The 17,424-nt window shown below is 44.3% G+C and overlaps 2 protein-coding genes across 4 annotated transcripts in view; one reads left to right on the top strand and one right to left on the bottom strand.

Annotated features, from left to right (window-relative positions):
- The first annotated feature begins 3,827 nt into the window (after positions 1-3,827).
- Positions 3,828-6,376, top strand: etfbkmt (electron transfer flavoprotein subunit beta lysine methyltransferase). Its single transcript, XM_084672930.1, has 3 exons — positions 3,828-4,370; positions 4,483-4,613; positions 5,783-6,376. The coding sequence occupies exons 1-3, from the start codon at positions 3,949-3,951 to the stop codon at positions 6,130-6,132; spliced, it is 903 nt and encodes a 300-aa protein (XP_084529056.1). The 5' UTR covers positions 3,828-3,948; the 3' UTR covers positions 6,133-6,376.
- Positions 5,131-17,424, bottom strand: part of amn1 (antagonist of mitotic exit network 1 homolog (S. cerevisiae)) — a 31,656-nt gene continuing 19,362 nt past the window's right edge. Inside the window, exons 1-8 of one of the 3 annotated variants that reach the window (XM_084672928.1) lie at positions 13,427-13,611; positions 12,898-13,030; positions 12,679-12,808; positions 11,064-11,281; positions 10,658-10,714; positions 8,054-8,165; positions 6,873-6,985; positions 5,131-6,547 (exon numbers count right to left, since the gene is read on the bottom strand). In XM_084672928.1, the coding sequence (XP_084529054.1) occupies positions 6,912-6,985; positions 8,054-8,165; positions 10,658-10,714; positions 11,064-11,281; positions 12,679-12,808; positions 12,898-13,030; positions 13,427-13,452 (750 nt within the window). In that variant the 5' untranslated portion in view covers positions 13,453-13,611 and the 3' untranslated portion in view covers positions 5,131-6,547; positions 6,873-6,911. Of the gene's footprint in view, positions 6,548-6,871; positions 6,986-8,053; positions 8,166-10,657; positions 10,715-11,063; positions 11,282-12,678; positions 12,809-12,897; positions 13,031-13,426; positions 13,612-17,424 lie in introns of those variants that run through there. The other 2 variants (XM_084672927.1, XM_084672929.1) reach the window with 2 other exon arrangements.

Here is a 17,424-nt window from a genome sequence, read left to right as displayed (position 1 = left end):
AATTATATTACCATGAATACGCACTTTCACGTAGCTTTGTGAAGATGCATAACCTTCTTACCGAGCCTGTAATCCTATCAGTGCTGTCTACCCCTGCATGCCGGCCCCTGCATGCCGGCCCCTCCGCCCAGGTACGGACTGTCTGCTGTGTGACCCTCTCATCTCCAGCAGGGGTCTGTACACCAGACGGGCTCCTGTCAATTTCAGCTGAACATTTGGTTGGCGGCTACTGGGTGGATGGATGTGACTCGTTTGTCATCACTGTCTGAGGCCACACAGGCTATCATAGGCATTTAGTCATGCGACGGTGAGTAAGATTCCAACTGAGCGGATCTCATGAGCTCGGTCATGTTAATACACGGCTGAGGATGTGATGGCTTGGACCATGTCATCTTGGTATGGATCATATCACCTGGATCCTGGATGATCCAGTCAACTAGTTGTGCAACATTGCACTTTTAAACTGCCCCTCAAATACAGAAGACATATTTTAAATACATTTCAGACAATATTCATGTAAAACCTCTTGGTGCGTAAGCCTTTGTGTTTACTGATGAATCCCAACAGGGGGGCACAGCTCTTTCTACCCTGGACAGGTGTGAGTGAGTGAAGCCCTCAGGCAGAGGATTCAGCGCCCGGAGAGACTGTGCCAGAGGAAATACTTATGACACAGAATGTCAAATACAAGTGCAGACTCATCTGTCACTTTTTAATCCTAGCATCCTAAGAGCTCGCTGGCCCTGAGCTCATAGCTTCACTTGATAACAGCCTTGTGCTGAGGAACACCTCATCACAGAGCAAGGCCATCACAATCTCAACAGAAATTCTTTCTGCTGATAGCTTCTTCATTGCGAGGGCGGTATAAACTAACAATTTACTGAAGTAAAGCCAACCTACTTCCTATTGGATATTTGTCAGCATAAAAGCACAGCCTAGGAATACTATCTAATCACATTCTGTACTGTCGAAGATCAGCCTATCTAAAATAAATTGGCCGTACAGAATGATGATTGAATTGTTTTGACTTCTCTCTGGTAGTGGTAGGGTGGAGACGGTCAGGTAAAATAATTTCTTTGTGGCCCAATCTCAGCCATCATCCTCTCAGCAGACAACCACTTAGAATGTTTCTTTGAAGTGCAAAACCTCATGTTGCTGGGCAACACTCACACAAACCTCAACATTGATTTTTCAGAAGATTGGCTTGTTGGTAGAGGAGGAAAAAACCAACGATTTTATCTTCTTTCTTTACTTCTGAAGTGTGTGAAACCTGGTTGCCAATGACTCATGCTTCAGGGTGAAGGGATCTTCTGTGAAATTGCAACCACCCTCCCAGGTTAAGCCAGGTATAAGAACAAGGTTATAAAACTCTAATTTACAGAATCTGTACCCAGACAGATTGGTTTTGATGGATGTGGTCCAAAATACAGAAGGTATACTCTTACCCAGGTATACTCTCTCATATATATAACTCATCCTTCCAGTTTTTGAACTACAAAGACAATGTTTGTGTTAAAAGGTTTGTCTTAGTCAAAATTGCGTTGCTTGTAATGGATTTTACTTTTCGTTGCTCGGTTAAGGTTGAATTTAAGTTTTTGTGGAGAAAAGTGAAGCTAACCGTGGCTAACTAACTAGCCACAATCACTAAAGTCACAAATGTCACGCGCGATTACCTGTAGTAGAACAGCTGCAGAAACGCAAAGGCCAGGGTGATAACATGTAGTTATCTATGTTTCCAGGCTGTTATATCAACACCCTGTATTTGTGTATGCCCTTCGACTGGTTAGCTTCAGCGATTGCCACATTCTAGTAGTTAGCTGTAAAAGTAACTTACTGGTTCGGGGGTCGTGTCCGCATCTAGGAGCAAGACGGAGCACAGCCGTTTTATCCAGGGGAGGAATGGTATTATTCCTGCTAGGATGTATCATATAATCCAGTTGGTCAAAGCCCAGAATGTTCCAGCTGTGGTACTGTAGCCAGCTCAAGTAAATAGCTACCAAACCAGTTAGCTAATAATCAGACAGCTTGGTTTTTCCTGTTAAGCTATTGGTGGGACGTTCCAGTACTGATCGATTATTAAAGCAATTACCACGAGAGGGGTATAAAATGATGATCATAAATCCTGTAGATCAATCAGGGACCAATCTAGGTTCCCACTTTTGGAGGGGCCCCTAGATAAAACCTATAATTTTTCATGTGACCAGGCAAAACTAGGGGGGCCTGGGGGCATGTTCCCCCGGAAGACATTTTTGAAAATATCCTTTTAAATAATGTCCTTTAGTGGGTTTTGGGAAGAGAACTTAACATATCTAGATGTAAAATATGAAAGAAAAGAAAACATTTTTTACGTTTTTTTTTTCTTTCTTTTTTCGGGGTGGGGGGGGGGGGGGGGCTTATGAAACCCCCTAAAATAGGGCTAGAATACGCCCATGAGATCAATGATACCATTGTCTTGTTGTTACTGAATGACACCTAATGAGTTCTAGTAAACTTGTTATATTAGCCAGTTTTTATCAGAAGTGCATTTCAAGCTTATTTACGTTCCTGGGGAAGCATTTATTCCGTTTGTAAAGAGTGAATCAAGATACTGCCAGTGACATCGTTTTGTAACAGGATTTACTTAATTTCTTTGTTTTGACGCAATTGTAACTATGTGAGGCAGCAACATAACCTCCGTTCCCTCTTGCACTAAGGGAAATGACAACAGAACCCTGTTTCATTCTACACTTCAATCTCAGTATCTTAGTAGAGAAGTGTTGTGGTGAAATTTCTACGATTGAATGTCTGAAGTCAGAAGAATTTGTCTTTGCCTGTTTATTCTTGCAAGCAAGGAGGAGCAGTTCTAAAACAGTATCATAAAGGATGTCTGGAGTAGAAGGGCTCTAAAGGTGTCATGATCTGAACACTCTTTTATACTGTAATTCCAGACAGTTACATCATTAGTTCATGTCCATCAAAAGAGGAACTCTTCAATAACAGAAAGTTAAAAGGGATATAGGTTGCAGAACTGGATACAGATGCTCAATATTAAAAAACATAGCTTGAGACAACAGAAGCAGAAATTTTCAGCAAAAACCCCTGGAGTATGGGAAAAACAACCAGGGTCAAACAGTCAATTTGTTAGACGTTTGTCAGCAAACGGAAACTTAAGCAATACTGTCTACGACTAAAAGGTTATGCAATTTTTACAGAAGTTAAAACCTCAGCAATCATTGATCTAGGCCAAAGATTATTATAGACATCTTAAAGAATAGTAATTTTCTATTACAGTGTAAATGAGAAGCAACAAATTTATGATTTTTAATCTTTGCCATCTTCATAAATAATAAATATGCATATTTATTTAAAATATACAGAAATATCATTTGTAAAATGTCACCCATAAAACGGACCAATCTGCAACCCAACGCGAGCCCACCCCACAATTTACCCCAAAACTGTACCTTTAAAACATCCATATCGGTAACAAACCAAAGGCACAAAAAAACAAAGCGAGGATGCTGGTGCACCACAAGAGGGCACTATAGCCTAGTGTGCAGAGCAACATTAGAATGTGGTTGTGGACAGTTTTGACATAGAGAGACTGATAATGTTGCCATCAAGAGTAAATGTCCGAGATTCTAGCTGTCTCTGATCGATAACAAAGAAAAGGAACATTGTTTACCGTATACATTTTTATATATTTTCCTTGCCCCATTAATTAGGCAATATTTAATGAGAAATTATCATATCACCAAGATACTTTTTTTAACAGCCCAGCTGTTGTGATTTCAAACGGAATGATTATTAGCGAGGGTCTGTATAGCGTCGGGGACCATACACAAACGTTGCACATTGTGTCCGTTTTTATTTAGTTTCGTGTGGAAACTGACTTTTACGACCTTCGAGTCGGGGCGTTCAGCGACAAGATCAATGATTTTACTCACTACATAACTAGACTATCTGTTTTTAATGCGAAAAGGCTCTCACCATTACACAGACAGAACACTTTTGTGTATTGTCAATGGATTTAGTTCACTCGTTAGTGGACTATTGCGAGCCCGAAAGAGCAGGTTAAGTCAGCTGGCTCGCAGCGACAGCGAAATGATTAAGAAGCTTATTGGAGTTTTGAACCCTAAATACGTTAACCTTGTTGAAAGCACCAGAGCACTCAGCACAACCATATTTTTACAAGGCTGTCAGTCTGAAATTAACGATATTAAAAAGTTCATTGTCGAAAACACAGAGATCGTCAGAGAGAACAATTTGACACCAGAAATCCAATTGAGATTGTTCACCCCAAACTGTTGGTTCTGGCACGCGAGACCAGAGCTTTGGCCTTTCTCGGATCCTTTCTGGGCCATCTACTGGCCCGGCGGACAGGCGCTCACCAGGTACCGGATATAAACCACAGTTTTTTCTTCCTAATGATCCTGAAATATTGACGTATAAACCAAGTAGTCGACTAGATCAATTACGAACCCATACTGTGACGTACGTCTCCAGGTATGTTCTAGGAAATCCTCTGGTTTCAAAGGGTAAGAAGGTGTTGGACCTGGGCAGTGGCTGTGGGGCGTCTGCTATTGCTGCCCAGCTCTGTGGAGCTGCTCATGTGGTAGCAAACGATATAGACCCGGGTAAGAAATCTTCTTTACACATCCTCAACCTAATGACCTCTTTAGCAACTGCCAATCTCTCAATCATGATCATAAACAAGGGTGTAGGTATTGTTATGTCATACCCACCCCTCCCATTATCACACACACACTTTTTTGTAATACAATTATAATTAACAGCCCCATCATCTGTGTTGTGGAAAATCTGAAGACACTGTGTGGTTTAATAGCCAGGATGCCATGTTAACACAAATGATTTATTCGATACCATAAAGTACGTAACAGAGAGCTCTGTGGTCAATCCACTGGACAACACGTAACAAACACGTAACAAACACGTAACAAATGTGTTCAGCAGTGATTAGGATCCACGGTAGAAACACGGAACACGTGTAGAACACCTACCATGTGTCATATACATTCACAGCATCTGGTCATTCTAAACAACAGTTAATCAATGTCAGTCACATCATCCTACACAAGGATCTCCTGGATTAGAAAACACACATGCATCTGGAGCCCACTCCTAAAACAGAGATAAGATGAGATAATCCTTTATTCGTCCCACAATGGGGAAATTCGCAGGATTACAGCAGCGCAGATAACAAACAAGAGTAAAAGTGCAACATAGTGCAAAACAACAATGTAGCAAAATAAGTAAGTATAATAATAATGACTGAGTAATTAAACATATTGCACAACATTTGTGTTTGGTGGTCAATACAAGCATAGTTGAAACCACACAGCCTCAGAACCTGCTGTCCCAAAGCTTCACCCCCCAGGTGATAAGAACTCTCATGCTGCAATTCTCTCCAAGTCAGGAAGTCATAAAACTCCACGAGATGACCATCCCAAATGGTCAACTGACCTTTGTGGGGTCATAACCCTCCGAAATAGTTAGTACAGATAGCCATCTGTCCTATCATAAACAATCCCCCAACAATTCTTAACACTTTACAACCTCTCAACCTTGTAACTCAGCTTAATTATCTCCCCTTCCTGAAAACAACATATGTGGTTGTTCCAGCATGTTTCTTACCACATTTAAAACATTAATTTTACTTACATCTTAAAATCGTATTACATCAGTTATTTAAAAAAACTTGTCCCACCCACATTTGAAAACAAACCTACACCCCTGATCAGAAAGCATATCGGTATCAGAACCCTAACTCTTGATCCTGGTGTAGTTGCAGCCGTGGCAACCCAGATCAACTGTGAGCTGAACGGGCTGGACCCCCTCCTCTGTGTCACGGACAACCTGATTGGTTCACACTCCGGGGGATATGACCTCATCCTCCTGGGAGACATGTTCTATGAGGAAGCCCTGGCTGACAGCCTCCGGCACTGGTTGGACCGCTGCATCCAAACCCAGGGGACCAAGGTTCTGATAGGAGACCCAGGAAGGGCCCAGTTTGAGGAGCAGCGAGGCAGGAGCTGGCTGCAGTGCCTGGCTCAGTATGAGCTGCCCCCTGCTGTTCAGCAGGAGAACTATGGACTCACCTGCTCCTCTGTGTGGCAGTATCAACCTCGGCTCTGACCAGTAGATATCCAGGATTCTCTCCTGTTTGTTCACTAAGAACATAACTATGTGGTGTCTCACTGTACAGTAATCCTCTTCAAAGTTGTATAACTCAGACTGTTCTATGAGGGATTCCTTTAAGTGCCTTGACACCAGTTTGGAAAAATTACACAAAGAGCCCCTCAAGATGTTTATAAGATTAACAACAACAATGCAAAGTGTACAGAGTAGATCTGTGTCAATAAACTTGTAAACCAATAAAGTGTTTGGTGGAAATGTGCCTTTAAGACAAACTCACAATTCAGCGTTGTCAATGAACCTACAAGCTGACATACAAACGTTAGCAGAAGTGCTTCAACTCCAAGTGCAAAGATCCTTCATCTTGGTTCTCCTTCACTCTGGTCTGATGGATGAGGGGGTCCCCCTCTAGTCCAGATAAAAGGAACACAAACATGGACTCCTTATTTCTGTCATAAATTCAAATACAAACTCCCATTGAACCATGGTTGCCTCCCTCCAGCTCATTCCAGAGTCAAGGACTGATACACGATAACTCACTCGGTTTGGACAATAGAGCATTCAATGGAGTTTTCCAGTACACAATTATTTTTGGGACTTTCTAAGATGGGTTTTTAAAGAATACAGAAGTCCATTGTATCATCCACTGACATTCACCAACTACTAAACCTGTTTCTGCTCACTGGGACCCACTTTGTCAATCACAAAAGTCACGGTGGATCACAGAACGGTCAGTCACCTTTCAGATGTTTTGAGAGCCTCAAGTCCCCCTCACGTCCTCAGTAAACAGTCCAGGACACTTGTTGTATCTTGTCAGGGCCGGTGAGGTTGTGGAGGGCGTCTCTGGAACGATCTTAGAAGCAGAAAAACATTGGTCTGGTTGAGAAGTACAATAAATACATCACCATTTCTAGGGTTTGATTTCAGAACTCATAGATGGGTTTCCATCACACCGGGAGTCTGGCTGGGGAGGAATTTACATTAAAAACCATTCTCCTTCCCAGACCTTCTAACATGTCCTCCGGACACTGGTCTATAGAGACACTCAACATTCGACATTTACCTGCATGTTCCAATTTATTCCTTTAGCAGATGCTTTCAGTTTATGTAGGGATGCACCAAATCCAGATTTTTGGGGTTCGGCCGAATACATAATCCACTGGTTAAGATCCGGCCGAAACCGAATACCGAATCCTACTCCCACTCTCAGTCCGTTAACACAGTAATGAAGTAAACAACGTCCACAGCAGTGTATTTTTATTTTTTTCTATAAAAAAAAAAAAGAATAGACCTGGGCAACAGACCTAGGTAACTGTCAACATTTTGACAGTTACCATATGCCTATCTCAAAATCCAATCAATATCCAAAATATTAGCCTTTTAGATTTCTGGAATTTCTTTCGGATGTTTACACAAATGTTTTAACAGCGGAGATGTTGTGTATTGTTTAGGGTCCTTGCCACCATGAGACAAATCTGCATTGCAAATTGAACATGTAGGTCGACTTGAATCACTTTCTCTGACTGAAAGTACTGCCAGTTGCATTTTCACTTTCTCTCAGCCTACTGCATTGAACAGTCCACCTACGTAAACCCCTTCCCGTAATCAACGGCGGCGTCATTATGTCGACCAGCGTAGTATGCGTAGTGCAAGCATAGGGTTCGGTGGAAAAAAATTCTAAAGTTTGGCCGAAACCGAACCCCGTCAAAAAGCCCAATATTTGGCCAAAACCGAATCCTGGATTCGGTGCATCCCTAATTTAAAGTGACGTTTGTACAATGTATTTCGAAAGTACAGCAGAAAACCAAGGATCAGAAGTGCAGAGTTCTTACAACAGCAGAGTATAACCAGAAGTCTATGTACTACCCCCTTCAGAGAGTAACCACAGACCTACAGGAGGCGACAGACTGGGGAAGCACACCTGTGATGAGAGGACATCCATGGAAGTTGAAGATGCGGATGTTGGGGCAGTGTGTGAGGATGGCCGTCACGGCCTGGTCAGTCAGGTTACTACATCGAGCCAGCTGCAGTTCCTGCAACCACAACAGAACAGAACAACATCAGTCACAGTACTGCAGAGTCACAGTACTGCAGAGTCACAGTACTGCAGAGGCACAGTACTGCAGAGACACAGTACAGCAGAGGCACAGTACTGCAGAGACACAGTACAGCAGAGTCAAAGTACTGCAGAGACACAGTACTGCAGAGGCACAGTACAGCAGAGTCAAAGTACTGCAGAGTCAAAGTACTGCAGAGACACAGTACTGCAGAGGCACAGTACTGCAGAGTCAAAGTACTGCAGAGACACAGTACTGCAGAGGCACAGTACTGCAGAGTCAAAGTACTGCAGAGACACAGTACTGCAGAGGCACAGTACAGCAGAGTCAAAGTACTGCAGAGGCACATTACTGCAGAGTCACAGTTTTAAGTATTGGGTCTCGTTCGAATATCTGGGCGTTCGGCTAAATCTAACTTCTGTAACCACAGCTGAAGGTCTTTCGTCTTGACATGTTAAATCTGGTTCCTGTTGTGTGGTTTGAAGCTTGAGCAACTCTGCTAAGATGCTTCCTGCTCCGTCTGGGCAGGAAAGCATCTTTAAATCATGTAACATCAGGCCCTGTCATGATCATTTCATGCAGAATGCAAATTATACCATGATAATTGGGGGGGGTCAACTTCTCCAGGGCATGTATCGACTCCAAGTCTTAATTAGGGGGGGTCAGACCCCCCCCAAAACCCCCCCATAATTCGCACCTTTGTTTCAGGTACAGTATAAATAATTTAACCACCCTCCCCCAAGGTCACACCTAGCACGATCGTTCATGGGTATTCCCTAAACATTCGAATATTACATGAGAAGCCCACACATTAGAATCTTTGACCCTCCTCTGACCTCCTCTGATCTGTTTAGATTTGGGGCTCGACAGGGTGCTGACCTCTAAAACTTACACCCTGGTTTATAGCAACCCTCATCATTCATAAAATATGAACATCAATTTCTGACCTATATAACCTAATACTCATCAAAAGTTCACATCAAGCTTGTTAAAAGGAAGCTTTGACCGTGTGTAGGGTTTTTCTTAAGAAGGATTTAGTCAAAAATAGCGTCCGACGGAAGTCAAGGTGGCTTGATTTATTCAGCAAAGTTCACACAAGACACAACCCGTTATATAGCCTGATATGAGGAACATCTCCCGCCCTGCATAATATTGTTTCCCAATGTTTCTAAATGTTTCTTCCCACATTGGCCAAGGTCAATCACTCCTCAACAGAGCCAACATGCGTGTCCACTCACTCAGCAGGTACAGTCTGGCTGGATGTGAATTCAACAGATATTTATACAGATCATAACACGTCATACAGATAATTTTAGGCTGCCTGTTGGCAATCAGTCTTGGTAATGATAAGCAGATGGGAAGCGTGGTTGTGTGTTTGGCTCGTGGCTATCACAAAGGTCTCCTCTGGCAAACAGTGTCTATGTCAGCGTGACCTGCTTTTATCGTACACAGCTCCGAGAACCCATGTTGATTCAGCTATTGTTCAAGAGTCCGTCTGGCACAGCCTGGTTGATAACAGAGGCTACTAACAGCAACTCGTGTCCTATTTTGGGCGGTGCCCTGAACTAACCCCAACATACAGGGTTTTCAAGACGACAACATTATCTCTTATGTCCGCTCCAAACTCCTCTCAGTTCCCTGCCCTCCGCAGACCCTAGTTCACCCCTCCTCCCCCTCGCATCACCCTAAATGAGACCTCCATATGTGTCTCCTCACTTATCTGGCTCGATCAGCTTGACCTGCCACCCTTGGTCCTTACTCCTTCCCATGGGTGAACATAGATCCCAGAATCTGAGGTAACCCAAACACAAGGCCTTCAACTCTGAGTGTTCCCAGCTGTTCACCCCTGGCCACGTCCCTCTTCACTGTCCTAGGGAGCCATGTTTTCTATCTCATGAACCCATAACAACGTCACTTGAGATACGCACACACATACTCACAAACTGACGACTCTCCCTGGCCCCCCTTTCTCCCCTTTGGCAAGACCCCTGTTCCCACATTCCTTGCTAGAGACTAGTTCAGGACATGTTTCTGCTGTGCAGATAACACAGCCCAAACCCAGGCCTTTCTTCCTCACCACTGAGTTCCCCACATGCCTGCCTACCTGCCCTATAATCAATAAACCACAACACTTGTAACAACCAAAATTGTTACATTGTTACAAATTGTACAAATTTAACTTGTCAACCAATAAAGTGTTTAGTGGAAATGTGCCTTTAAGACAAGCTCACAATTCATCGTTGTGTATTAACCTACAAGCTGACACATACAAATGTTAGAAAAAGTGCTTCAACTCCAAGCGCACCCTTCATGTTTGTTGTCCTTCACTCTGGTCTTAAATTTAAATGGAATAAGGGGTATAATCAGTCACATTAACTACAAACAACGTTCACTTCAAACCCTCTTTTACTAACAAAAAACATATATATAACATAATAAAAGATTTGTTGTGAATTAAAGTTTCTTACTTTAAGGTTGTTGGCGCAGAGTCCTGTAGCAAGCCCAGTGACACCCACATCTGTGACCTGAATCAAAAGACCATCAGTTCATTTAGTCAGCTGTATTATCTGTGTACATGTGTGGACAAGACAACAGTGCAGACAGAAGTGCTTTCACAGGCAACTTAATGGGTAACAAATTCCATAAAGTGATGCAATCGAATCAACTACTTTTTTATTACTATTCACTGTGGTAGTTACCTGTGTTCCAGACAGGTACAGACTGAGGTAGTTACCTGTGTTCCAGACAGGTAAAGGCTGAGGTAGTTACCTGTGTTCCAGACAGGTACAGACTGAGGTAGTTACCTGTGTTCCAGACAGGTAAAGGCTGAGGTAGTTACCTGTGTTCCAGACAGGTACAGGCTGAGGTAGTTACCTGTGTTCCAGACAGGTACAGGCTGTGCAGCAGCCCACAGCTCCCGGCCAGCGCCAGCAGCGAGGCATCTCCCACGGCGGGGCAGTTCCCCAGGGAGAGCACCTGTAGGGCGGGGCAGCAGCGAGCCAGGGCCAGGACCCCCCGGTCTGCCACCCCAGCACACTCCGTCAGGTCCACAACCTGCAGGCGGGGGCAGGAGGAGGCCAGGGCCCCCACCCCTACACAGGGTCAGAGCAGGTTGTCACGTGTTGCTCTCTTTGCCAGCCATGTTCAGTCCTGGTCCTCAGGTCCCACTGCCCTGCATGTTCACCTCCCTCAGCCCTGGTCCCGGGGACCCACAAACTCTGCTGAAGTTTGATCACAACCCGTTTGTTTGAATCAGGCGTGCTGTGTCCTGAAAGATTAGTACATTGCGCCTGATTATTTTGTCTTCACATATATTTCTGAACTGCATATGAACTTTGTCTGTTTTAATGGCGTCAGCATGTCGAGGTAATTCCTGCCAGGTTTGGAGACTGAGGAAGAATGAGGTCTGTTTTTCCAAACATATGTGTGTTCCTCTTTTTGTCTTGAGTTGTAAGACTCTCAAGAATTCCTCTGTAGTGGAATTTATGCAGTAAATGTATGAGAAAAGTCATGATGCCGTGTTAAACCAAATATTTATTAACACAGAAAGTACATTAACAAAGATCTTTGTGATCCATCTGTCCTGAAGCAGCACACTAGTCGACGTGCCTCAGGAGAGGTTCATGGTTTATTGATTATTGGGCAGGGTAGCAGGCATATGTGTGGTACTCAGAGGTGAGACACAGGCCTAGGTCTGAGCTGTATTACCTGCACAGCAGAGAACATGTCCTGAACTGGTCTCCATAAAGGGATGTTGTGGCAGGGGTTGGGAAGTTCAACAGCAGAAAGGAAGCCAGAATAAAGAGAAAGGGCCCGAAGCAGACAGGGGGGCCAGGAAGAGTTGGCAGTTTCTGACACCATTATGTGTGTGCGTATCTGAAATAGGCTGTTAGTAAACATGGATCTCTAGGACCGTGAGGAAGGGAGGTGCCAAGGACTAGCAGCTGGGAAAACTCGTGATTGAAGGCCTTGTGGTTGGGTTGCCTCTGATTTAGAGATCTAGGTCCATAAGAGTGGCAGGTCAAGCTGACCTAGCCCGGGAAGTGAGGATATACATATGGAGGTCTCATTAAGGGTGAAGCATATTGGGGTGGTGAAGGGGTGAACTAGGGTTTGAGGAGGACAGGGAACACAGAGAGGGGGTTTGAACGGACATTAAAGATAATGAGTGGGCACACAGGTTGGCTTTATTCTAAGACAGGTTGGCCTTGGCCAAACGTGGCAAGAAACATCAGGAACCTTCTAGAACATTGTGAAATCATCATGCAGGCCGGGAGATATTCCTCATATCAGCCGATATAATAAGATGTGTTTGTGTGTGTGATTGCTTTTTGTGTCTTACGTGTACTGCTGCTGTAATAAACCATCGATCCACTTTGACTTTGAAAGATATTCTTCCTCCCAGACTTTTGACCCTAACCCTTCTGAACAGACTCCTACAATAGAGTGATGCCTTTGTTTAGTAAGAAAAAAGCAGAGCTGGACCCACCCTCTGAGGAGATAGCGAGGCAGCCTCGCAGGAGAATCGTCCGGAGCTCAGGGCAGTGAAGGTGTCTCAGGGCAGAGTCCGATACCGGGCAGTTCTGCAAGTCCAACTCGTGTATCCCAGCATGCAGCAGCTGAAGCCACAGGGAGAACAGGGGCATCTCTGTTCTGGTGTCCACGTCATAATTTAGAAACTGTTTGACAAGATTTCAGAGAACGATACCTGTCTGATGTTGAGGTCGGTGACTGTGCCATGAGATGTCATGATCCGCACCAGTCTGTCCTTGATGTGCACGGGTAAGGCGATGATGTCTTTGTGAAAGTGGTCTGCATAGGTTGCCACAAGACTCGCACATCTGCAAATAAGAGGAGATCAAATGAAAATATGCATTGCTCTTGTGGTGTTTTACATATTCTCCGGATATATGAATTAGTATAGCCAAAAGCCAATTGTAAGGATGATTCTTTGTATTGAGGAAGAAATGCTAAAGCTATATCCGAGGAACAACTTAGATGCTCACTTAAATGGTTAATACATGACATACATTTATTAGTGTCGAGCTGGGATCAATATACAATCAAGCATTGTAGGCTACATTCAGTTTAGTAGAATGACCAGGTAGGTTATGTATCATGCGTTACAGTGGCCCTATACTGGGTCGTGAACAAACAGACATCTGGTTTATGGGCTCCTCCTGATGATGCTAACCCGCTAAGTATTTTGGTTCAGAAGTTCTAGCTACAGTACTCACATATTCAAAAGCGAGTCCACTGCCATGATATAAATTCTGAGCCAACAATTTGGCCTGTACCCGTGATTGATTAGTGAATTATTATGTTACGCGACCTTTTTTAACGTGTTTTATCTAATACAACCTTACTGTAGTAGCTACAAGACTGGGATTGAAATGTGAAAACAAACCGACAGGCGTTCAAGGGAATCTTTGCTGCGTGTCAAATGCGCATATTTCTGGCAGGTGCGCGTTCAGTCCAGACAATGTATGGAAGGATGTAGACGGTCTCTGGATTGAACACTGCCTTGAACACTCTGTTGAGCTAGCGTTAGACCTACAACTTTGCCTGCGCACTACATTTTTAATACGCGTTTCTAATACGAAAACTGCGCATTGCATTTTCATAAAACTGTCCTGTGTCCATGAACGGACATAGGCTAATTATTGCATTGAACTAATTATGCAAAACTAGATTCTTGTGGTTGATTTTTTTCTCAAGATTTTGTATGTTTCCAATGCAGAAAGGGGGGTAGCTACTTGACAAAAAGACACAAATGAAACATTAATCCAGACTCAAATTAAATGACGCCAAAAACAAACTATTACGCCTGGGACTACTCCTCAACTTTGATGATTAACTTTGTGTCGTAAATTTTACCAAATTTCTCAGTTGGTTTGTCACAGTGGCAATTCGAGGATCAGATTTATAGAGAATGTGACGTGGATACAGTGCCTTGCAAAAGTGTTGAACCCCCTTGCTAATAAATCACAAATTATAGATAAATTATAGATAACAAATAATAATGGTATTTATTATTATTATGCAAAATATTAAAAAATGCTAAAAAGAGTCTAAAATCGCCACAGCTTTGTCATGTAGCCTATGGGTTTTAGTGTCTATTCTGCTTTAGTGTGTGCCAGCTGTCTATCTCGCTCTTAAAAACACTGTTTTGAAACAACTGACAAATATTTTGGCTTGCAATCATCAATCAGGGTTTTTTAAATGTCAACATTTTGAGAATGTTAACATTTTGTTACCAGCATAGTGAAGTTGGGTGATACGCTATAGCTTACAACTAACATAATCAGATCACAGACGGTTGCATTCTGTTACTCAGCTGGTACGATGCAAAGACAAAGTAATTAACACATAAAACACTCAAAGACTGCAGGTATGGTTGTTCTGATAACTGCAATTGATTTAGCTAGTTTTGCTGTTGTTGCTAAATTCAATAGATTTGAGGGGGCGGAGCTTCAGCTCCTTTAGGCGACACGCCCCCAGTCTCAAGCAGAGAAGACAGCTGATTTTCTCATGATTTCAAAGCCTAATTTAACAGACTTGTCAGCGTTTTTTTTTACGTTCAAAATTGGATGGGTAGTAAACAACACATTCTTAAATGGATGAACTAATTTTCAATTCCACTTTACAGGATCTTTAAGGAAAATTTCACTACCACACAGAACATCTGACAAGGAAAGGTTTGCTGAATGAACAAGACCAAAATAAGTGGTTGGATATCAGATTGAATAGAATAAGTAACGCAAAATAGAAATGTACACGTTATCCTCAAACCATTATTTGTTTGTAAACATCGGCCGCGGCAGCCATATGTTCACGTCATGGCTGCCGCCCGTGGCTTCTTTCAGTTGATGATCTGCATTCGGCTGATGTTCAGCTTTGTCTGGGGGAGCACCATGGAGCGCTTGAAGAGCACCATGTACAGTGCAGAGGAGAAGGGGGGAAGGGGGTCCCAGACATCCTCAACATCATCAGGGCACAGGGCCTCACCCAACTGGTCACAAACATCCATAAACCGGACAGGAAGGCAGGAGCCTTTGAGAGGTACTTCACCACACCCACACTCAGAGCACTCCGTATCACCAACACTGCCATCAACCACACTGGGCCCTACTGCTGGGACCCCCCACAAGTGTACAAGGAGTGGGGGCATCACCACCACCATCACCACCATCACCACCATCACCACCACCACCACCATCACCACCACCATCACCACCACCATCACCACCATCACCACCACCACCATCACCACCACCATCACCACCACCATCACCACCATCACCACCACCACCATCACCACCACCACCATCACCACCACCATCACCACCACCATCACCACCACCACCACCATCACCACCATCACCACCATCACCACCACCATCACCACCACCATCACCACCATCACCACCACCATCACCACCACCATCACCACCACCATCACCACCACCACCATCACCACCACCATCACCACCATCACCACCATCACCACCACCACCATCACCACCATCACCACCATCACCACCACCATCACCACCACCATCACCACCACCACCATCACCACCATCACCACCACCATCACCACCATCACCACTATCACCACCATCACCACCACCACCATCACCACCATCACCACCACCATCACCACCACCATCACCACCATCACCACCATCACCACCACCATCACCACCACCATCACCACCACCATCACCACCACCACCACCACCACCATCACCACCACCAAGCCCGAAGACCCGGGGGCACCAACGCCTCCCCTAGTGCGAGGGTCCGGAGAGGAAAAACCCACCAAACCCAACGGGAAGTACACTGCACTTTAGACCTGCACCACAGTACCCTTTTCCCCCCTCTCCATCCCCTATCATCTCCCAGTGTGGCCACACCATCCCATCAGCAGCACCCTTCACACCCCAAGGGCCGGTCATCCCCCCCCCCCCCCCCCGGCACATCCGCTGCAGCACCTGGAACCCTCCTCCCTGGGCCCCCGAAAAGGACACTACAGCCCCACCTCCCCCTCATCAAGAAGACTCCCCCCACCCACACACATCAGCCTACCTACAGAGACCCTCACCACGCACAGAACACACTCCACTGCACCCGGACTAGGCCCGACCTACAGCATCCCCAACCGTCCCTGGAAGAGGGGATACCCCCTCGAATGGCTCCTCCCAAGGTTTAAGGTGGTGTAGCAGTTTTTATGCAAACCCTGTATAAAGGTAACAGGTCAACTTAGGATAGTAAACACACTTTAGTATCTAACACAGCAGTCTGGGGCTGGGCTGGTAAGCTTCCCAACAATCACAGGACGTACCCTTCTATTGGCCTGTTCTAGGGTCCGATTAAGCAATCAGCAGATTGCTCTGTTCCCTCTGATACTTCCACAGGTCAGATTGACATGGGGAAGCAGCTGTTAGAAGGGGGGTGGAGGTTGCCCTTTATGAAATGAGTCAACATGTATTGAGAAATAGGCCTATCTGTGTATCAGGGTTCCAGGCCAATTGCCAATGAAATATTTGTATGACGTACATGTCTTGTATAAATATCCCTCTGTACCATGTAAGAATTTGGGTTGTCTCTGGAGCTGAGACGGCCTAGTGAATGTATTCCAATCCCAGCACAATAAAGTAAGACCTTTGTTATAATCGACTACGACTTACAGAAATACTTCTTGTCCACATTAACTCGCCTTGGACCATAGGAAAGAGCATATATGAGTCCACAACAGTGGTTTAAGATTAAGGTGGTTTGTTTGTCTGAGGTAATTGTCATTGGGTGATTGTATAGGACTATAGTATTTACACTGGGTGAAATGTGGTGGACGTTTTAGCATGTATTTGTAAATATTGTTTATTAATTTAGGTCAAACCAATAAATACGTAATGATCTGCATTGTATCACTTAGAGAGGGCCCCTTTCTCGGAAAGTGACGCAAGATCAGTGGTGTTTGGGCCCTTGGGAGGCCGCATCCATGCACCCACGCTATCTCTGCTATCTCCGCTATCACCGCTACTGGTTAAACTGTTTGTGCTAGCAGACCCCAAACCATACTTTTGATGTCTCACTACAAGCTTAGTCAATTTAGACATTATGTTGCATTGGCCTATAGTGTTATGGAGTGACTGTAATGTAAAGCAGACTTGTACACACACAATGACTAGGTAACAACTTCTTTTACTCAGAATACTTAAGCGATATAGTA

The sequence above is a fragment of the Hypomesus nipponensis genome, chromosome 14 (assembly GCF_054491055.1).
Source record: "Hypomesus nipponensis isolate SF chromosome 14, ASM5449105v1, whole genome shotgun sequence".
Lineage (NCBI taxonomy): Eukaryota > Metazoa > Chordata > Actinopteri > Osmeriformes > Osmeridae > Hypomesus > Hypomesus nipponensis.
Note: the sequence above shows the minus strand (reverse complement) of the source record. Positions and strands in the feature narration are given on the sequence as shown.